Raw genomic sequence first — 22,483 nt, 5'->3', positions numbered from 1 at the left:
TGTGCCCTGACGCACTCGGAGGAGGTCAGAAGATGCAGATGCTGAACGGCCTGGCTCGTCAAAAATTCTCTTAAATGCGGAAACAAATTCCTCGTAGGTAGATACGATGGGGTCGGCCCGTTCCCATAAAGGGGAGACCCAGTCTAACGCTGCTCCTGTTAATAATGAAATCACATATGCTAATTTTGCCCGAGACGTGGGAAAGTTCTGGGAAAGACATTCAAATTGGATTTCACATTGGTTGATGAACCCGCGGCACCGCCTGGGATCGCCATCAAACCTTTCTGGAGTGGCAAGCTGTAGTCGGGGTTTGGGAGTAGGAACCACTGGTGGAGGGACTGATGGAGAAGGTACAGGAACCGCAGGCGGGGCAACCGGAGACTAGAAGCCAACGTGGTTTGAATCGAAACCAGTTGCCTCGAGAGCTCCTGTAAATACTGAGCCACTTGTTGTTGTTGCGCCTCCTGGTTGTCCATCCGAGAGGTCAACTCTTGCAGTGACCCAGTACCTTGGGATCCTGCAGCCTCCATTTGGCCTGAACAAACTGTCACATCTGAGACTGGAGAAGAGGACGTGGTGGGCCTAAGTTGGGAAAAGAAGCGGAGACGAGGGGCCTGGATGTACGTTCTCCTCATCCACAGGTCTTGAGTGTTGGCGAGACCTGGGCAAGGGTGCGGAGTCTAACCCACAGGATGGTGTTCGCCAGTGACCCCCCCAATTGGGATATGGGCTTAGCTGCACCCCGTGAGCAGGTCGCGGTCCTTTGACCAGGTACCCAAGCCCTGCAGGGATAGAGACACTACAGCCGTGGCCCAGCGAGGATATGCCTGCTTAGGCACAACACAGTCCCTTAAAATACTGTATAGAAAACACCTTGACACGAGGATCAAACGTCAATAAGAATTTCAAGTGGGAAGCAACTCACGGTTACTTGAGACGTCACCAGAGATAGAAGGCACACGGGTAGAGGCGGTATACGTTGTAGCACGGATGTTCACTGGAGACGTAAGGCACACAGGTGGGGATGGTAACACTGCTGCACGGGTATTCACCAGAGACGTATAGGCACACAGGTAAAGGTGGTAACACTGCTGCACGGGTATTCACCAGAGATGTATAGGCACACAGGTAAAGGTGATAACACTGCTGCACGGGTATTCACCAGAGATGTATAGGCACACAGGTAAAGGTGATAACACTGCTGCACGGGTATTCACCAGAGATGTGTAGGCACACAGGTAAAGGTGGTAACACTGCTGCTGTACGGGTGAATAGGAACCTGGACCGGGAACTCACTAAAGCACGCTAGGAGACAACTGTTGTTCAGGCAATTTCCCATAACCTGTGGAACAGTTTTATACCCAGGGGAACCCTTAGACAGGTGCACAGCATCAGCTGAAAACGGGCCTATCAGGGAGAAGGATCCAGTCACATGGGCCGACTGTCATGGCGGCGCCCATGTCCGGATTTGCGATGCCGGACACCAGCCCTCCAGGAAGCCACAGCAAGCGGGGAGAATACTCAGCTTCTCCCCCGCCGTCGCGCAGGCCGACCGACCACCCAGGATGAAAGGGGAAGCCGGCGGTGCGGTAAGCGGGCGCCGATCCCCGGCTGAGCCCTGACAAGGGCGAATTGCAGAGGTCTTGAAAAAGAAGGGTCAACACTGCAAATATTGACTCTTTGCAAAAAATGTAATGAAATTGTCAATAAAAGCCTTTGACACGTATGAAATGCTTCAAATGTTACTTCAGTATACCATAGAAACATCTGACAAAAAGGTCTAAATACATTGAAGCAGCAAACTTTGTGAAAACCAATACTTGTGTCATTCTCAAAACTTTTGGCCATGGCTGTACATCATGTGTAGTCTGTACGTATTAGAGTCATCCATGTGCTGGCTGTCCTGCTGTGGTATAATATGGTCCTTTCATCAGAGATGTAATCGGTCTGTAGATTATAGAGGGGTATATTTACTAAAGTGAGAGTTTTTAGAAGTGGAGATTGTGCCCGGTACTCAGGATAATACAGCTTGAAGTCAGTTTATATCCACTTCTGAATGAGTTGTAGTAATTGTCTAACTGACCAATATCCACCCGGCTTATACTTGACGATTGTTCTTCAGTGGCCCTGACCTCAGCCCGTACTCCGGTCTATAGCTGACTGCCCTGTCCCTGGTTACATCTCTATGTTATATTCCCCTGCCAGCTGTGGCCTAGTGTGACCAGCCTGATAGTTATATACTTCCTTGGGAAATCTCTGGTAATATCAGTGTTTCCATTACATCATGTCACTAGATACTACACCAAGGCCATCACAGAACATGTGCACCACTGACAGGACAGGTATACACTATTCTAGCTTTACTAACAATGTACAGACACACACCACCATCACACACAGCTGTGTTATGTCACATGGATGTCAGACAGCTCAGTGCAGCGACTTGTTCTCTAACTTCCTCCTAAACTCTCTGACCTCCTCATTGTAAGTTATTACCAAAGCCTGAATTGTCCTCTGGGTGTTGCTCAGTGTTATTGGCCTGGTCCTTACAGATTCCCTCACTGCCAAATGATCTCCATCTCCTGACCCTGCACATTACTGGTGCTATCACCACTGTGGGAGGTGAGATAGTGCAGGACATACTGAGGACAATCTGTACTGATCCTACTTATCCTGTGATGTTCCTGTATTATTCTTCCATTACTACGTACCCTGCTCACATCTGTACTCAGTATTCTGCTGGGGATATTGGGAGTCTGATGCACCTAATGGACATTACCGGTAGTTGTTTATAACGGGTCCAGCAGCCATCAGCTTCCTATGTCCCAACACAAATGACATAATCTAATGTATGAATGAAATAATCATGATATTAATGTCCTTAACGTTTGAAATAGTCTAAAGACATTCGGCTGCTATAAGGAGACTAGAAATCTATTTACCAGGAAACCAAACTAGAGAACACGGGAATAAGTGAGATAAAATCAGAGGTTACAGATCTCATTACATGACCCATCCCACACCGACACTTACAGCCAAGTGATCACATGATGTAATAGTTCCCCACTTCCCATATTACATCCCCAGCAAATTACCAATATGACAGATTATTAGGACCCTGTAATACGGCAAGTGGTCTTATTATTGTGCAACATGGCCAAAATCTAATGGAATAAGGAAACTGAAAGCCATTTACATGGGAAATATCCTGCAGCCTTATGTTGGTGACATTCATCTCAGCTAGGAGTGGGTTTTATCTAAATTGTGATATTAGTATATGGTGTGAACATGCGCATTTTTTAACAGTTTATTTATGAACAGTTTCTTATATAGCGCAACATATTCCATTGCGCTTTACAATTGGAAACATTAATAGAACAAAACTGGATAATAACAGACAGACATAGAGGTACGAAGGCCCTGCTCACAGGCTTACACTCTATACAAATGTTATTTACCCCTCATTAAGCAGGAAAAGCAGTCTAGGTTGTGAAAATGTGCAATAAAATAATATTACTAAAAGTACAGCTGCAATTTCTATATTTCTAGACGCTCATATACATTGTTTTTCTCCTTGTCCAGTTTCTGATTCCTAAAATGAGCTGATTTATGTTTAGAACATTCCCCACATTCAGAGAATTAACATGGCCTCTCACCTGTGTGTCTTCTCTGATGTTTATTAAGATTCCTTTTGTCTGTAAAACATTTCCCACATTCAGAACAAGAAAATGGCCTCTCACCTGTGTGAGTTCTCTGATGGTCATCAAGTGTTCCCTGCTGTGCAAAACATTTCCCAAACTCAGAACACGGAAATGGCCTCTCACCTGTGTGACCTCGCCAATGTTCATCAAGTGTTCCCTGGTGAGCAAAACATTTTCCACATTCAGAACAAGGAAATGGGTTCTCACCTGTATGAAATCTCTTATGTTTATAAAGATTCCCTTTCTGTCTAAAACATTTCCCACACTCAGAACAAGTAAATGGCTTCTCACCCGTGTGAGTTCTCTGATGTTCATCAAGTGTTCCCTGACGTGCAAAACATTTCCCACATTCGGAGCAAGGAAATGGTTTCTCACCTGTGTGAGCTCTCTGATGTTGATCAAGATTTCCTTTGTGTGTAAAAGATTTCCCACATTCAGGACAAGAAAATGGCTTCTCACCTGTGTGAGTTCTCTTATGTTTATTGAGATCTCCTTTCTGTGAAAAACATTTCCCACACTCATGACATGAAAATGGCCTCTCACCTGTGTGGGCTCTTTGATGATTAATGAGCTTTGATTTCACTCTAAAACATTTCCCACATTCAGAACACAGAAATGGCCTCTCACCTGTGTGAGTTCTCTTATGTTTATTGAGATCTCCTTTCTGTGTAAAACATTTCCCACACTCATGACAGGAAAATGGCTTCTCACCTGAGTGAGTTCTCTTATGTGCAGAAAGTTTTGAACTGCATGTAAAACATTTCCCACATTCAGAGCATGAAAATGGCTTCTCTCTTGTGTGAATTTTCTGATGCTTAATAAGATTTGATTTAAACATGAAGCATTTCCCACACTCAGAGCATGGAAATGGTTTTTCTCCAGTGAGAGTTCTTTGGTGTACAGTAAGCTGCGATGGGCATGGAAATGGCTTCTCCCCTGTGTGATGTCTCTGATGTCTGACAAAGATGGAATAATGGCTAAAGCGTTTACCACATTCAGGACAGGGAAAGAGGTTATCACCTGTATGAGCTGTACCCTGTGTGACATTATTACAGTTATCTGGAGAACATTCCCCATGATTAGAGGGATCAGGTGATCTATGTGCACTGTGATGTGCTGGATATACAGTTAGGGTAAGTGGATTTTCTCCGAGAGATTGTCCTGTGATGTCATCTTCTATTACAGAATCTGGATATAAATTGAGATGTTCCTCTGAGGGATTCCAACCTTTGTGTCCGTCTGCTGGAAAGAAAGAAAATGTATGGAAATAGACATTATTCTTCTATATTGGGGGCAGGATATAATGCCCTAAACTGTCCATACGGTAAGCGAGTCTGTGATGTCCAGCTGTTACATATGCAAAGTACAAAACATTTTATTACCACTATAAATATGAATATATAAGAATGTGACTCTATTCTCTGTGCATTACTCACCTGTGCTGATAGCTGTAGGGATTTCCTCCTCCTTACACTGCTGATCACCCATCACATACGTCTCCTCTTCCTCTTTTATATCTTCTAGTTTAATAACAATTAGGTCCTTCTCCTAAAATTGTAAATATCACAGTGTAATGATTCCTGAGTTACAGAACAGGGACCATACAGAATATCAGTGAATACTAATAATATATAAAATATATTTATTCTAAAACTGAATTCTATATATTAAGCTTTTTTCCATGATAGGCAGAGAACTAAGTGTCATTATTTATATCTCAGCCTCATCATTAACATTTATTGAGTGCAGAGCGCACAAAAAGGAGACATGTCTTACCTATTAAGTCCTTTTCTTTGAACTCCATAGGGGACACAGGGACTAGCTGGGGTATAGGCTGGCAGATGGAGTCTAGACACCAGTTAAATTCTTCAGCAACGCGCAGCCCAGGCTCCTCCCCTATACCCCACCCCCAGCCCAGGCAGGCCAGTCAAGTTAGCAAGCCTAAGGTAGGAGCGGAAAGAAGGAGAAGGAAGACCGACACACACACACAGACACAAACACCCGAAGAGACAGGAGAACCAGAAAAGGAGGAGAAAGCCCGCCAGTCAGGTGCATCAGGGTGATCACCCTGTGTCCCCTATGAAGTTCCAAGAAAAGGACTTAACAGGTAAGACATAAGTCTCCTTTTCTTCTTCACTTGTCCATAGGGGAAACAGTGACTATGCTGGAAATGTCCCAAAGCAATCCCCCAAAGAGAGGGGACGCTCCTGAGCTGCACTAAGTACCCGTTGCTCAAAGGCAGCATCCGCAGAAGACCATGTGGCCACCTTGCAAAGCTGCTCTGCCGAGGCACCATGATAAGCTGCCAAGAGGTACCCACCAATCTTTTGGAATGAGCAGTCACTATGGCTGGGGGGAACCCCTGCCAAGTACACGTGGCGGATGCTGAAGCGAAGCCACCTGGCTAAGGTCTGCTTTCTAGCCTGACAGCCTCGCTTGTGGAAACCATCGAGAATGAAAAGAGAATCCGACTTCTGGATATCCCTGGTACATTCTACATGTGAGGTTCTGAATTTGTTGTGGACCCGTGGTGGTGATAGAAGCAGACACAGGAGCAGACTTAAATGAAAAAGTGGGGTTTTTAATAAGTGACTGAGAAGACATGGGAATGGCAAACAAAAAGTCCAGGTATAGCACTAAAGTGCACTTGATAAATGTTGTGAGGGTTAATGAACAAATGTCCAGATAGTGACAGGCAGAACAGTCCAGTATAAGTATGGTGAGTTAAAACAGAATGCAGGCTTGATGAGCTTGTAAGTGAATGCAGGTTTGGTGAGCTGTAGCTGATGCAGACAGAGTTAGTGAAGTCCAGCTGGGAGTGAAATGAAGCAAGGTGCAGGGAAACAGCAGGTTCAGGTACTCATACAGGTAGGAAGGTATATGGAGGGTGCAGGGTAAGTCCAGCAGGTTGGAGCAGGCAAGGTTCAGGCTGGTAGCGTAACCGACAGGCAGGCAGATAAGGCACAGGTACTCTCTCTCAGCAGCAGCTGAGAAACACGTTGCACTGGCAAAGGAATGAAGGCTCTGGACCTTCCTAAACACTCAGTGCTGCGCTGTGACTGGCTGGAATGAGCACATGACCTACCAGGATTGGACAGCTGGAATCACATGGCCGCAGGCAAGATGGCGGCGCCCATGCCAACGGAACGGAAACACCGCCAAACGCCACCAGGCCTAGTGACAGAGTGCCCGCCCAGAACCACGCGCAGCCAATGCCAGAGACCTCGCCAAACACCAGCACCGCTGCCAGAGACCCCCCGCCATAACGACCTCAAAAGGTAATATCCGGTGACTACCATGCCGAGAAACTCTGGCCGTGACACTACATATATGCAAAGGGCCCTCACAATATCTAAAGAGGCCTCTTCAGTTGAATCCTCTGGAGATTGAAAGCCAGATCACAATCTCCTGATTAGGATGGAATCTGGAAACCACCATAGAAGGTAGCAAAGTCGAGTCTGAAGAATGGCCCGATCCAAATGAAAGACCAGAAAAGGAGAGCAACACGACAGAGCACTCAAGTCCGACACTCTCCGAGCCGAAGCAATAGCCAGAAGGAATATAGTCTTCCACGTGAGCCAACGAAGGCCCACTGAATCCAAAGGCTCGAAAGGAGGTGACTGAAGAGCCAGAAGAACCAAGTCCCATGGAACCACCGGAGGAACAAACGGAGGCTGCACATGGAGAACTCCCTGTAAGAACGTACGAACATCCGGCATCAAGGCAATCTGTCTCTGAAAAAGAACTGAAAGGGCCTAGCCCTGCACCTTTAAGGAAGACATACGAAGACCCAAATCCAGGCTGGACTGTAGAAATGAGTGAACTCTAAAAAAGCCGGAAGGATCTGGGGTTATTACCTCTGGAAGCACGCCAAATCTGATGATAACTTTGGCTGATGGTTTTAGTGCATTCAAAATGGTGAGAATGACTGACCGCAAAAACCTTTAGCTCTCAGCGATTCTGATATGGGTGGAAGCACGGTCCCTGAAACAGAAGATCCAGAGTAGATCCAGAGGAAGATGCAGTGGGAGGTCTATGGAGAAGCTCAGAAGATCTGCGTACCAAGCCATCCTCGGCTAATCGGGAGCTACCAGAATCACGGTGCCGCCTTCCAACTTGAACTTCGGAGAACCCTCAACAGAACTGAGATCGGAGGAAAAATGTACATGAGACTGAAAGTCCACTGAACCACCAAGGCGTCCACCAGAAGAGCCCCCAGTCTCTGGTGTGAGATTCTTACTTTGGTACCTTGTGGTTGTACTGAGACACCATCAGATCGACTGATCGAGGCTGAAAAATGTCCAGATGAAGTGCCCACTCACCGGAGTGGATGTCTTGATGACTTAGAAAGTCGGCTTCCCAATTTTTGACTCCCAGAATGAAAACTGCCGACAGAGCTGAAACATAATGCTCCGCCCAACGGAGTATGCGACTGACCTCTTTCATTGCGCTGCGACTGCCATCCTGATAGTTGTGATAGCCATCGCTTCCAAAAACTGTCGCTCGTCTGATTGGTCTTGGACTGGGCGATGCTGAAGGAATTTCTGAGCCTGACAGAGAGCCCTGAAGACAGCTCGAAGTTCCAGGACATTGATTGGGAGACGGCTCTCCTGAGCCGTCCATCAACCATGGAAAGACTGCTCGCAGGTTACAGCTCCCCACCCGCGAAGACTGGCATCCATGGTGAGAAGGACCCGGTCCAGAATCCAGAAGGGTTGGACCCTTGTCCAAGTGGGAGCTCTGGAGCCACCATGCAAGGTAGAGACAAATCTACCGAGATAAGATGATCGTCTGCAGCTTGATCTGGAGATGGGATTCGAGTCAGAATCTCCACCTGGAGAGGCCGGGAGTAAAACTGGGCATACTCCACCATGTCAAAGGTGGAGACCAGAGATCCCAAGATCCACATGCAGGTGTGAATTGACACCTGGCAATGAAGTGAGAACCTTCAAATCCTGTCCTGCAGATCCGAATCTTATCCACTGTGAGAAACACTCTTTGAACCCATGAATCCAACAGGGCCCCCAGGTGGAGCATTCCTGGGCCAGAGTCAGGGAGGATTTCTTCCAACTGATGACCCACCCGTGCGACTGTAGAAGATCTATTGTGAGATGGTGCACCCTGAGCATATCCGGAGATATGGCTAGGATAAGAAGATCGTCCAGGTAAGGGCGAATTCTTATACCCTTCCGCTGCAAGTTAGCTGCCATGACTACCATGACCTTCGTGAACAAACGGGCAGCTGTGGAAACACCAAAGGGCAAGGTCTGAAACTGGTAATGCTCCTCCTTGACTGCAAACCGGAGGAAACTCTGGTGACTGAGTCAGATAGGCACATGTAAATAAGTATCCTGGATATCTAAGGAGGCTATGAAATCCCCCGGTTCAAATGTCAAAATGATGGAGCGCAAAGACTCCATACAGAGATTGGGGACCCGCAAATACTTGTTGAGGGATTTGAGGTTCAGAATTGGGCAGAAGAAGCCGTTCGACATATGACCCAAGAAGAGATTGGCGTTAAAGCCAGAGACCCTCTGAGATACAATAACAATTACCTTGGAGGCTAGTAGAGAGTGAATTGACTCCCACAGCACTTTTGCTCTTCCTGGATTTCGTGGAAGGTCTGTGGTAAAAAACCGTGCCAGTGGACGCCTCCTGAAAGTGAGAGCGTAGCCCTGCGGGACTATGTCGCGAACCCAGGTGTCTGACGTGGTTGTCATCCAGACGTCGGAGAAAAGCAGAAGCTGGCTACCTATAGGACGCCCAGCGCTGCCTGCTCAAGTAGCAAAAAAATTAAAATAAAACTGAAGAAATATGAGGCTGAATTAGCAGCCCCGTTAGAGATGCACGCTTCTACGGCACCAAAATAGACTGGCCTGTCTTGGTTGGGGTATAGGGGAGGAGGAGCCTGGGCTGTGGGTGGGGTATAGCGGAGGAGGAGCCTGGGCTGCAGGTTGCTGAAGAACTTTGGTGCATGGACTCCACCTGCCAGCCTATACCCCAGCGTAATCCGTGTCCCCTATGGAAAAGTGAAGAAAATATGTTCATATTCCTTATATACTAGCTGGGATACCTGGCATTGCCCGGGTTGAAGACTGGACCCTAAAGTACGCCTGCAGCCTTTAATTGTTTACATTGTCTTCGCCTATAATACAATTTCATTGACCCTGAAAAAGACCCCACAGTTTGCTAACATGCACGCATACAAACAGTGTCGTAACTACCGTGGGTGCGTCTGCTATGGTGATCGAGCTTCCTCTGTGGTCTGCAGCTTCCCCTGAATTCAGTCACGCATACAAGATGGGACGGTCCATGGGACGGCTTGGCACCGGCAGGCAGACATGGAGAGACAGCGCCGCCTGTCGCAAGCAATCACAGCTCGCAGACCGACAGCCAATCAGCAGTGGTGGCTCCTGATTGGCTTCCGGTCTGCAAGCCAATCAGGAACTCAGGGACCGGCAGCCAATCAGGAGCTGCCAAATTCAAATTGCGCAGCTACTGTCTATCCATTTCTGACGCTGCACCAGCTGCCAGCCTGGTACCAAATCCACACCTACTGGCTGCTGATGGCACACAGGGGGCGGCAATAGGCTGCTGGAGGGACACGGAGAGTTGAGTTTCTGAGGGGGGGGAATAATGTGTAAAGAGTATTACTGTGTGGCATAAAGTGTAAGGGGCACTACTATTGTGTGGAAAAATGTGTCCTTGCATGCAAACACAGAGGGCTAATATATATGGTCACTTTAAAATGATTTAATATGAACTTGCATCAGTCAAAGTTGGACACTTGGTCAGCCTGTGAAAGGATACTTTTGCTTTCACACAGGTTTTTTTCAGACTGACAATTTCCAATGGAGAAAGCCCCGGAACCTGTGTACCCCATTTTTAGGGATTGTGTGACAGTGTTTGGCACTGACAAAATTCATACATAGGCAACAACTTAATCCTGGTCAAACTACACCACCATACCAAATTTCTTGGAGCTGGCCATGCATGAAGGTCAAACAGACAGACAGATACACTTTCTCGCTTATTATATAGATTTAATACCTAGTTTTATAGATGTTTACTATTCTTAGAAAAAACAAAAAGATCAACACTTTTTGGTATCAAGCGATACCTTCAGTTCCACCAACCTGATCCTTCTGTGGGACACTGTGATTCTCCTCTATATCATCCTGGGAATAAAGAGGACGGGGACATCTCTCTGGGGTATTCCTGTTACTGGCCCCATCTGTAGGAGACACACAGTGACTGATTACACTGTATATATGCGATTATCAGATGATGTGTATATAGGTGGCCCCATAGCTGCTCTCCCCATTACAGTAAGTGACAGTCTCCTCTTACCCAGTGATGTGAGGGGCCGGTGATTCTCCGTCATCACGTCCTTGTACAGACCCCTGTGTCCTTCTATATACTCCCACTCCTCCATGGAGAAATAGACAGTGAAGTCCTCACACCTTATAGGAACCTGACACACACAATGATACAGTCATCACCCAGACACATCCCCTGGTGTTACTGTATAATGTCCCATTCCCAGCAGTCACCTCTCCAGTCAGCAGCTGAATGATCTTGTTGGTGAGTTCCAGGATCTTCTGGTCATTGTGTCTCTCATGTATCAGTGAGTGAGGTGGAGGCACCGTGATAGGGCTCTGGGTCTTGCTCAGTCCTCCTGACAAATGGAGAAAGCTGCTGGATGTCTGTCGCTCACCGGATGTCTTCTTCACTGCTATATTATCCTTTGTATTGAGACGGACAGCAATAAATATGACTATATACATTACCAATAAAATGTAACTCCCCAGTCAGGTTCCTATGTTAATAATATAAATAAAAGTGATGTAGTAATGTACCGTGACACTACCAGACTCCCTCACCTCCCCAGTCAGGTCCCTGTGTTAGTAATAGAGATAATAGTGATGTCACTGTGACACTCCCAGACTCCCTCACCTCCCCATTCAGGTCCCTGTGTTAGTAATAGAGATAAGAGAGATGTCACTGTGACACTCCCAGACTCCCTCACCTTCCCAGTCAGCAGGTAGATGATCTCCATGGTCAGGTGTAATATCCTCTCGGTCATGTGATGCCTGTCCATCTTGAATGAGACAGATGAGCTACACATGGCAGTATATAGGACAGAAATTGACAATCAATAACAGAGATTTCTCACATGTCTACACCAATTCTATGTAAGTTCATAACCATTTAGGCAGTCTGTAATCTATGGTGCACATATAGCCATACTATTCACAGATGGACAGATGTCCCACCCACTCTGGACAGACTTCAGGTCAGCAAACAGACAGACAGATGTCCAGTGAGCTCAGTGATGTCGGGCATTGTGACTAAAGTTTATCGCCCAGCTAATTATATTATTATATGTATGTGGTGTTGCCAGGTGGATTGTCCTCACTGCTGCTGTGAACGTTCCTTTGTTCTGTAAGAAATGCGTCTGTTTACATCCTGGTCGGTCGCATCCAGTCTTACTGACTGACTGAGGCTAGATGGCACATGGCAACCACAAAATGGTAAGTGCTGTGGTATGTCCCAGGTGAGTGATCAACCCAAGAAAAGGAGGGTTTAAAAAGAGCCCAGTCGCAGCGTCGTATGGCATTCAGTAGTTGAAAGTAACCTAGTTAGTGCCAACATGATGTCACTGGCGCAGGGTGGCGAGGTTCAACCACAAGGAAGTCGAGAAGCGGCAAGGTTTGGTCACATGTGCATCAACTGACTCTTTTGCTGCTTGCATCCACCAATAGGACAGAGACATGTAGTTTAGTTCCCACCATGTGGGTAGAGGAGTGAAGAGGGTGGCTCAGCAGCCAAGGACTACGTAAGCCCAGTGACTGCGAGGACTGGCAAGATGCAAGAGTGTATGTACTGCAGTGTGGTGAGTTCCTGGTATTGTCACATTATTACTATTATGTGAGTTGTGTGTTTATATATAATAATACAGCATGTTTTTCACCCACTATCTGCCTAATGATTTATTTTAACCATGTTGAATGACGGGTGGCTCACAAGTCTGGCCTAAGGGCAGAACAGTCAGCTGCCAGGGAGAAAACATTTAAATTATCCCCCGGTACAGTGCCAGCCCCTACCCCCCGATCAGCGGTACTGAAGCAGTGATACTGGTAACAGGGTGCCGTTCCAGACAGACGGACAGAGAGAAAGACCCCCCATCCACTCTGCACACAGCCAGACAGTCTTCCTGTGCACGCGACAATCTCACTTGCTCCTTCATTGCAAATCCAGCCTCCATGTCTTTGTGGCTGGTTGAGTATATTATGTCGACACTCACCATGTCCAGAGAGAATATGTATGCTTAACGGTATAAGACACACACAGTTAAAATGGTGTAAGTACCATTACATCTGTGTAGAGATCCCGATGGCTCCATTGTCATGTCAACATATTCACTGTGGACATAGTGAGTGATAACTTGCTGATCCCATCCCCTTTGGGGCTCATATACTCTCTCACTCCGCTTTCCTTACCGATCCCTTCCTCTGATCAATCTTTACACTGTACAGCCCTAGGTGACCCCTGTCCTCTATCGGTACAGGGCACCGTCCCCTGCAACGTGAAAAGGTCACAGCACCAATACAAGACCCATACAGGGGTGACCATCTTCCTATATGTTACATATCATAGATGTATTCCCAGAGAGAGGAGAGAGGACAGACTATTCCCCCCATACACCACTGACCACCCTGCAATAATAACAGCTGGCTCCCTACAGTAAGAGGGGGATGTACTGGCATAATGTACAGGTTACACAGCACCAGTACATGTGTGACATCCCTGCTGCTCTCATACCACTTACATGAGCCATTAGTTATACATTGCAATATGGATGTGGGGGGATAACAAGGCACAGACAGATAATAAGGGCTGATAGTGATTATACATGTATTTACCTTCTGCCAGTCGCATGAATGTCCCCTGTCTGCCTCCTCCCACTCACTTCTGACACGGGAAATATTAAATCTTACTTCCGGTTTATGCGTTCCACCTGAGCGTTCTACTAAATTTCCTGCCTGTGCGTTCCACAAAACTTTCGGTTTACAGTACAAGGACAGCAGTGTGTTGTGGGAAATGCAGTCCAGTTCTCTGTGAGTTGTATTTGTGTTCAGTAACACCCGGACTTCAACTCTCAGAATGCATTGCGATGAGAGAAATAATACAGACTTGTCACTCAGCGCCCTCTGTATCGGTACTGCAAGCCTTCTCCTAAACATCATTACTCCGCCATCTTGTGTCCAACTCGAGAACTGCAGCTCTTCTAACTGGCCTTCACAATAATAATAATAATAATAATAATAATAATAATAATAATAATATTATTATTATTATTATTATTAATAATAATAATCACTAAGGGGTCAATCCAATTAGGTGATTTTGGGGTACTTTGAGGGCACTTTAAAAAATTGTTTATAAAGTCTAAAAAGCAAATATTTATCCATTTTTAAAATACTGTACTTAAATTTGGGGTGCCCAAACTAACGAAAAAGTTGATTTTGGGATAATTTTAGACCATCTTTTTTTAATAGCAAAAAATGACATGTAATTATTGGCCTAATTAAGCTAAATGGAAACTTCCAATAGCCTAATTAGTCATTAAGGGGGTGTCCAAGGGGTTCAGCACGGTGTCCCTACATTTTAACCTTACAATAAAGATTTTCTCTTCCATCTTTCATCCCCAGGGAGGTGCGAATAGAAAAATGCGTGTTTACTCTGACTAGTTCAGTGCGAGTTGCTAATTGGATTGCAAAATTAATTCACTATGCGAATTCCCAGAGAAAACAGCAACTTGCACCTCGCAACTCCCAACTAATTGGATTGACCACTAAGTTCTCTGTTTCTTATCTGCATCTTCTCTCCCTCACAGTCATATTATTTTTATTATATTATTTTTATTATTAGGTGAAAAGCTACAAACGTATTAATCTAGGGAGGCTGCCATGAGTAGTTACACCTCGCTGATGATGAAGCTCCTTTGCGGAGATCCATTATGGTAACCCGTTATCTGCAGATATTATGGAGTCACTGCCTAGATGGAGCATCCTGATTCAGCCCCCATGTGATAAAATCCTCCAATGTGGGAGCCTGAAGAGGGAGCACCAACCTGAAGGACGGGAACCTAAGACATAATAAATCAAAGGCTGGAGGAGGATTCGGTGGTGAGATCATTAAGCGTGAGGCCAGGACTAGTGAGGGGTTACAGCTTCTGCTGGACTAACGTGGGGATTACAGCATAGGACTGCAAGGAACTTTGATCTTATCTGTATGCTGTACAGAATCAGGTCACAACAGAGGGTACTGGGGATCTCCTCCCTATACAAAATAGCACTTAACTTTCCTGGAGATAGGACTACCGGATATAGTAAAGAAAGATGCGTATTAAGAGAGGAGAGGACCCATGTTCACTCCCTATCCGGGGTCCCCTTCTCTCTCCCGGCTGCCATCAGCGAACTGACAGCAGCAGTAGACTCTGGGCACTAGAGTGTGCCCGGAGTCTACTGCACATGCGTAGGTCATGCCGCGCCATTTTCCCGGTGATTTCCTACTTTGTAATTGCAAAACGCCGGGAAAATGTTAGCGGCAGCCATTTTCCAGGCGTTTTCTGTAGCGTTACTCCATGGGACTTCAGAGAGGTAAGTATAAAAAAAAAAGTATGGGTGCAGGGTGTGCAGTGCGGGCCCCCCTGGTGACAGGGGCCCATGTGCACTGCACACCTTGCACCCATTATAAATACGCCCATGAGCGAAGGCGTGTGTAAGACTGATCAGGCATTTAGTATCTGCTTCATAGGCAGGAATGCATTACAATCTATACTTGCCTACTCTCCCTGAACGACCCAGAGGCTCCCAAAAATCGGGTGGCACCCCCAGCCACCCGGACGACTGGCCAAGTCTGCCGGAGCTGACCCACGCGCCACAGGAGCTGCCCGCTTGCCGATCAAAAGAGGGCAGACCGGCGGAAGGCGATGACGATGTCCCGTCCCCGCTTTACAAGGCCAGTGATCTCGGCACTTTATAGCGGTGGATGGGACCACAACGGCGCAACTGCTCCGCCATGCCCCCACCCCACCTATGCTGCTGTCACACTCCCTGCTGTGCCGACCTGGAGAGGGCAGCTAGAAAGTCAGCAAATATGTTACAGACTACTCCATAAATCTTATTATGCTCCAAACCTGAGGTGTATGACGGTTGCCTCTTTTTACTCCAAATGTTTTAAATGTTCTCCTCCTGACGCTGATGTCCTACATTGTATGTGGCCACGTGACAAGATGCAGCGGTTTTGGATGTCTGTTTAAAATAATACGATGGGGGATCTTGGGATAAACTTCACAGTCATTGTGAATGGGCCCTTCCGGGTTATATATGGGGAGATGTATCAAACCTTAGAGAGTGATAAACTAGAGAAGTTGCCCAAAGCAGCCAATCAGCTTCTAACTGTAATTTCAAACACTGTGCCAGGCAAATGAGAGTTAGAAGCTGATTGGTTGCTTTTTTCAACTTCTCTACTTTATCTCTCTCCAAGGCTTGACACATATCCCAAATATTCTGCTACCGCCTATAACAGAGTATCACCTGGTGTTAGGCTACCGAAGGCTGCTGTGGCTGCCCTCTTGGAGCTTTTTTAAGATATCTTGAAAAAGCTCCAAGAGGGGAGCGAAACGTGTCGAAGGTGTTACAACACTGTGACCAGTGCTACTGCAACTCAAAGTGGACATTGCTGCTCACCGTGACCACCCATTTATACGCAGAGAGGTGCTGGCTCACACCAGAGCATAACCAGCCTGCAGCTGAGACGTGGAGCAGTGCGGTGGAGCCAACATTGTGGACCGAGACGTGAGACCGCGGCGTCGGTCAGATACTTGTCTTGAGCCATAGCCGCAACTCTGTCCTACCTACCACGTGGGGACTTTGCTGTCCATTCCATCGCTGTGTGGAGCATTGTTTCAGTGGATTAATCTTGGTACACCCCGCGCTTTGTACTATACAATTTAATAAGGAAGCTCTGGCGCACTACAAGCACCAGCCAGACGCCGGTATACATCAGTCTATTTAATAGATACCAAAACACCTAATGTGTTAGCAAGCGGTGAGCATTTGAACTCAATTGTCTATATCTCGACTCAACCCAAGAGATTATATATGGGGATGTATTGTAATATTATACAGATACATTGTTACCAGTTATAAGAGTTGTTGCAACAATTGTAGCATTGTGCTGAATACATTCTCTTTATATACATATATTTTATGTTATATATTTATATTGTGTGTCCAATAAATGTTTTTTTATGATTCAGAGAAGCTAATTACTTAGATCAATCAGGCACGTTTCATCACACAGCAGCAGCGCAACTTATTTGTTTTTTTCTTGTGTTTTTTGCTTTGTATGTCAGATGGGCAACTGACATTAAGTTTTTGCAATGCTGTGAACTGTGTATGAGAACAGCAATTATACAATTTGATCTTTATAATATATGTATAAATGATTTCAATTGTGTTTCATGAAGCACTAGGTGTAACTGAGGACTTCAGTTTTACTGATAAGCCTCCGTTTATTTATATAGGATCTCACAGTAGTGGGCCATGTTCAAGTCCTGGACACAGACAAGCAGGCTGGTAGAGTGTCATCTTATCAGACTCTTTTGTTCAGCTTTCCTGCCATAAAATACATTTTTTAAGCCAGGGATTTATAAGACGTTTAAGGTGGGTACACACTATAACGATATATCTGCAGATGATGGCCATTCATACACACTGAACGACCATCATCTGCATGCTGCAGCGGGTCGGGCCGGACTGGGGGCGTGCCCTAATTGCGGAAGGCGTGGCCACACCCCTTTAAAAAAAACATTTGTGATGATGCGCTGCGCGCTGGTGAGGGGGGCGCTGTTTGCCCCTCAGCCCAGCGCACAGCCAATTGGGGGCACAATCAGCGTGATCGCTCCCCCCCTTTGGCATAGGAGACTGCTCAGGCTGCTGCTTTGGCAGCCTCGGACAGTCTCCCAGTGCAGCCCAGCACACAGCAGCGTGTGCCGGAACCGGCTAAGTAGTACCCGCTCACGGCTCCCCCCCCCCTCTGCACCCCTTTGTACGGGCGATCGGCCGATCGCCCATACACACTTGCTGATCGTCAGATATGTCTGCAGACATATCTGTTCACTGGCTGTGCAGTACAGCCAATCGATATGTCCACTTTGTTCACAGACATATCGTGCATAAATATTGGGTCATTGACAGAATTTTCATATTTTGTCTTCTATTCACCACCACAATGGCTTTGAAATGAAACAAACAAGATGTGATTTAACTGCAGACTTTCAGATTTAATTTGAGGGTAATTACATTCAAATCAGGTGAACGGTGTAGGAATTACAACGGTTTCTATATGTGCTTCACACTTTTTAAGGGGCCAAAAATAATGGGACAAACTAAACAATCCTAAATCTAACTTTCACTTTTTAATACTTTGTTGCAAATCCTTTGCAGGCAAGTACAGCCTGAAGTCTGGAACGCATAGACATCACCAGATGCTGGGTTTCATCCCTGGTGATGCTCTGCCAGGCCTCTACTGCAAATTTCTTCAGTTCCTGCTTATTCTTGGAGCATTTTCCCTTCAGTTTTGTCTTCATCAAGAGAAATGCATGCTCAATCGGATTCAGGTCAGGGGATTGACTTGGCCATTGCATAACATTCCACTTTTTAGCCTTAAAAAAACGTTGCTTTTGCAGTATGCTTCGGGTCATTGTCCATCTGCACTGTGAAGCGCCGTCCAATGAGTTCTGAAGCATTTGACTGAATATGAGCATATAATATTGCCCGAAACACTTCAGAATTCATTCTGCTGCTTTTGTCAGCAGTCACATCATCAATAAATACAAGGGAACCAGTTCCAATGGCAGCCATACATGCCCACGCCATGACACTACCACCACCATGCTTCACTGATGAGGTGGTATGTTTTGGATCATGAGCAGTTCCTTTCCTTCTCCATACTCTTCTCTTCCCATCACTCTGGTACAAGTTGATCTTTGTCTCATCTGTCCATAGGATGTTGTTCCAGAACTGTAATGGCTTTTTTAGATGTTGTTTGGCAAACTCTAATCTGGTCTTCCTGTTTTTGTGGCTCACCAATGGTTTACATCTTGTGGTGAACCCTCTATATTCACTCTTGTGAAGTCTTCTCTTGATTGTTGACTTTGACACATATACACCTACCTCCTGGAGAGTGTTCTTGATTTGGCCAACTGTTGTGAAGGGGTTTTTTTTCACCAGGGAAATAATTCTTCTGTCATCCACCACATTTGTTTTCCGTGGTCTTCCGGGTCTTTTGGTGTTGATGAGCTCTCCGATGCGTTCTTTCTTTTTAAGAATGTTCCAAACAGTTGATTTGGCCACACCTAATGTTTTTGCTATCTCTCTGATGGGTTTGTTTTAATTTTTCAGCCTAATGATGGCTCGCTTCACTGATAGTGACAGCTCTTTGGACCTCATATTGAGAGTCGACAGCAACTGATTCCAAATGCAAATGTCACACCTAGAATCAACTCCAGACCTTTTACCTGCTTAATTGATAATGAAATAACGAGGGAATAGCCCACACCTGTCCATGAAATAGCTTTTGAGTTGATAGTCCCATTACATTTGGCCCCTTAAAAAGTTGGAGGCACATATATAGAAACCGTTGTAATTCCTACACCGTTCACCTGATTTGGATGTAATTACCCTCAAATTAAATCTGAAAGTCTGCAGTTAAAGCACATCTTGTTTGTTTCATTTCAAAGCCATTATGGTGGTGAATAGAGGCCAAAATATGAAAATTCTGTCAATGTCCCAATATTTATGCACCTGACTGTAGGTCTAAAAGCAGTATTAGTAAGATAAATAATCCACCCGGGCATCCTCGGTTTTCCGGGTGGTTTATTTATTATACTAAGTTTTACCTGAATCTCCTGGAGGGCCATCCTTTCACCACTGTATACTGTATATATATACAGGTGTATAAAAAATGCTGCAAATTAAGAGTAATTTCAAGAATAGAAGTGTTAATGGTTTACTTTTGTCAATTAACTAAATGCAAAGTGAATGAACAGAAGAGAAATTGAAATCAAATCGATATTTGGCGTGACCACCCTTTGCCTTCAAAACAGGATCAATTCTTCTAGCTACACTTGCACACAGTTTTTGAAGGAACTTGGCAGGGAGGTTGTTCCAAACATCTTGGAGAACTAGCCATTGGTCTTTAGTGGATGTAGATTTGCTCAATTCCTTCTGTCTCTTCGTGTAATCCCAGACAGACTCAATGATGTTGAGATCAGGACTGTGGGGGTCATATCATCACTTACAGGACTCCTTGTTCTTCTTTACACTGAAGATAGCTCTTATTGACATTGGCTGTATCTTTGGGGTTGTTGTCCTGCTGCAGAATAAATTTGGAGCCAATCAAACGCCTCCCTGATGGTATTGCATGATGGATAAGTACCTGCCTGTATTTCTCAGCCATGAGGACACCGTTAATCCTGACCAAATCCCTATCTCCATTTGCTGAAATGCAGCCCCAAACTTGCAAGGAACCTCCACCATGCTCCATTGTTTCCTGCAGACACTCATTATTGTACCACCCTCCAGCCCTTCGGCGAACAAACTGCCTTCTGTTATAGCTAAATATTTAAAATTTTGACACATCAGTCCAGAGCACCTGCTGCCATTTTTCTGCACCTCAGTTCCTATGTTTATGTGCATAGTTGAGTTATTTGGTCTTGTTTCCACGTCGAAAATATGGCTTTTTGGCCACAATTCTTCCATGAAGACCACTTTTGGCTAGACTTCTTCAAACAGTAGATGGGTGTACCTGGGTCCCACTAATTTCCGGCAGTTCTGAGCTGATGGCACTGCTGGACATCTTCCGATTTTAAATGGAAGTAAGCATGATGTGTCTTCATCTGATGCACCAAGTTTCCTTGGCCGACAACTATGTCTACGGTCCTCAATGTTGCCAGTTTCTTTGTGCTTCTTCAAAAGAGCTTGAACAGCTCATCTTGAAACCCCAGTCTGCTTTGAAATCTTTGCCTGGGAGAGATCTTGCTGATGCAGTAAAATTACCTTGTGTCTTATTGCTGTGCTCAGTCTTGCCATGGTGTATGACCTGTGACATGAAACTGTCTTCCACAACCTCACCTTTGTAGCAGAGTTTGGCTGTTCCTCACCCAATTTTAAGCCTCCTACACAGCTATTTCTTGTTCAGTTAATAACTCTTTCAACCTACATATGAAAATGATGATCATTATCACCTGTTTGGTATGATTGGTTAATTATACACCTGACTATAATCCTACAAAATCCCTGACTTTGTGCAATTGTACCTAGATGAAGTGATGCTGTTTTCAAGGCAAAGGGTTAATTGATAAAAAAAATAAACTATTAACACTTCTATTTTTGCCCGGTGGCTCATCCAGCTGAATTGAATCTGCCCCTTAGTAATTTATACTCTGATTTGAGTACGGGTGTTTCCCCTGATCCTGGGCCATGGACCCATTATTAGCAGAATCACACCTTTCTTCCCTGGCTCCCACTCAACAATCCCTACTAGACACAGACATCATGCCCCAAGAAGTAGCTTCTACAATTTCTCTACACTGCCCCTTCTACTTCTGTATTAGTTAATGGTTTTATGCGTGACGAGGTTACTCAACTGATGAAGTCCATTGATAGGGAAATAACAGGTTGGAGTGACCTTTTCCTCACGTACTTCAGGTGGGCAAATCTCATCAAAAAAGATGTTCTGGAAAATACTGTATCCCCTTCAAACGTTGCTTCTCCTCCTTCCCCACAGGCACAGATCAAAAATTGATTCTACTTGCTGAGAATGAAAAACTTAGATTGAGCCTCAAATTACTTCAATGTAAACATCATTTCAGAATTACTTTGCCAAATGCGGTCCTTTAAAGTCAGGTGACACAACTGAATTACTTTTGGGATTGGATTCACACTACTTGTATCTAAGCCAGTGGTTCTCAAATTTGGACCTTAGGACCCCAAACAGGTCACGTTTTCCAGGTCACATAGCAGGTGCACAGGTGTATTCATTACTCACTGACACATTTTAAAACATCCACAATGTGGAGCTAATTATTTCACTTGTAATTACGTGAGACCTGAAAAACATGAACTATTTGGGGTCCTGAGGACAGAGTTTGAGAACCTGTGATCTAAGCCAATGACTCTTTTGGAGCTGAACTTTCCTCTTGAGTGTTATGAACCACTAACCTGGTAGATGGTTCAGCAATCTCGAAAGCCCGGTTTAGCACAATTTATTCTGAGGGTGCAGAGTCTAACATAGCACAGGTGTTTACAATTGATCCCCAAAAGGGGATATATGTTTAACTGCTATGCTATGCAGGTAGCACCCCCTCCCCTGGGTAAGCACTGTGAGTTATAGGAGGATTTGAGACAACAGGATGTCAGTAGGGAGCTGATGGTGTAGGGTGTAGACAGGTCAGGATCTGGGAAGGCAGCAAGGAGTAGTCAAGGTACAGACCATGATCAAGGTTTGAATAAGGTGGAGTAATCGATACTGCGCAGCGGCTACCGTTGACTCCTGTGAATGGTGCTGCCATCATCTTGGAAATGACCCAATTGTTTTTCGCAGCTCCATCAGCGGTCTTAAGTGGATTGCGCTCCCCACTCTTCCCTACTCAGCAGATCAAGGTGGACTCTCTCCTCTCAGCAGGTACTCACCTTGCTTTCTCTCCC

At 45.4% G+C, this 22,483-nt stretch overlaps 1 protein-coding gene across 1 annotated transcript; it reads right to left on the bottom strand.

The window, feature by feature from the left end:
- Window positions 1-3,293: 3,293 nt before the first annotated feature.
- LOC148500800 (uncharacterized) lies at window positions 3,294-13,663 on the bottom strand. The gene is made up of 7 exons (XM_088451361.1): window positions 13,628-13,663; window positions 11,731-11,821; window positions 11,255-11,446; window positions 11,052-11,175; window positions 10,838-10,935; window positions 5,138-5,249; window positions 3,294-4,943 (listed from the first exon to the last, which is right to left on the bottom strand). The coding sequence occupies exons 2-7, from the start codon at window positions 11,800-11,802 to the stop codon at window positions 3,640-3,642; spliced, it is 1,902 nt and encodes a 633-aa protein (XP_088307487.1). The 5' UTR covers window positions 11,803-11,821; window positions 13,628-13,663; the 3' UTR covers window positions 3,294-3,639.
- Window positions 13,664-22,483: the final 8,820 nt, after the last annotated feature.

The sequence above is a fragment of the Taudactylus pleione genome, unplaced genomic scaffold (assembly GCF_031769625.1).
Source record: "Taudactylus pleione unplaced genomic scaffold, aTauple2 ptg000547l, whole genome shotgun sequence".
Lineage (NCBI taxonomy): Eukaryota > Metazoa > Chordata > Amphibia > Anura > Myobatrachidae > Taudactylus > Taudactylus pleione.
The sequence above is the reverse complement of the archived record's forward strand: the minus strand, read 5'-3'. Positions and strand labels throughout refer to the sequence as shown.

What these genes read in the sequence shown, in the direction of transcription:
- LOC148500800 (XM_088451361.1), bottom strand. Translation starts at nt 11,802, where the DNA reads ATGGACAGGCATCACATGACCGAGAGGATATTACACCTGACCATGGAG. An exon ending in TTCAGCTGCTGACTGGAGAG is followed by an intron (nt 11,176 to 11,254) that starts GTGACTGCTGGG and finishes TGTGTGTGTCAG; the next exon opens with GTTCCTATAAGGTGTGAGGA. An exon ending in CCGGCCCCTCACATCACTGG is followed by an intron (nt 10,936 to 11,051) that starts GTAAGAGGAGAC and finishes TGTCTCCTACAG; the next exon opens with ATGGGGCCAGTAACAGGAAT.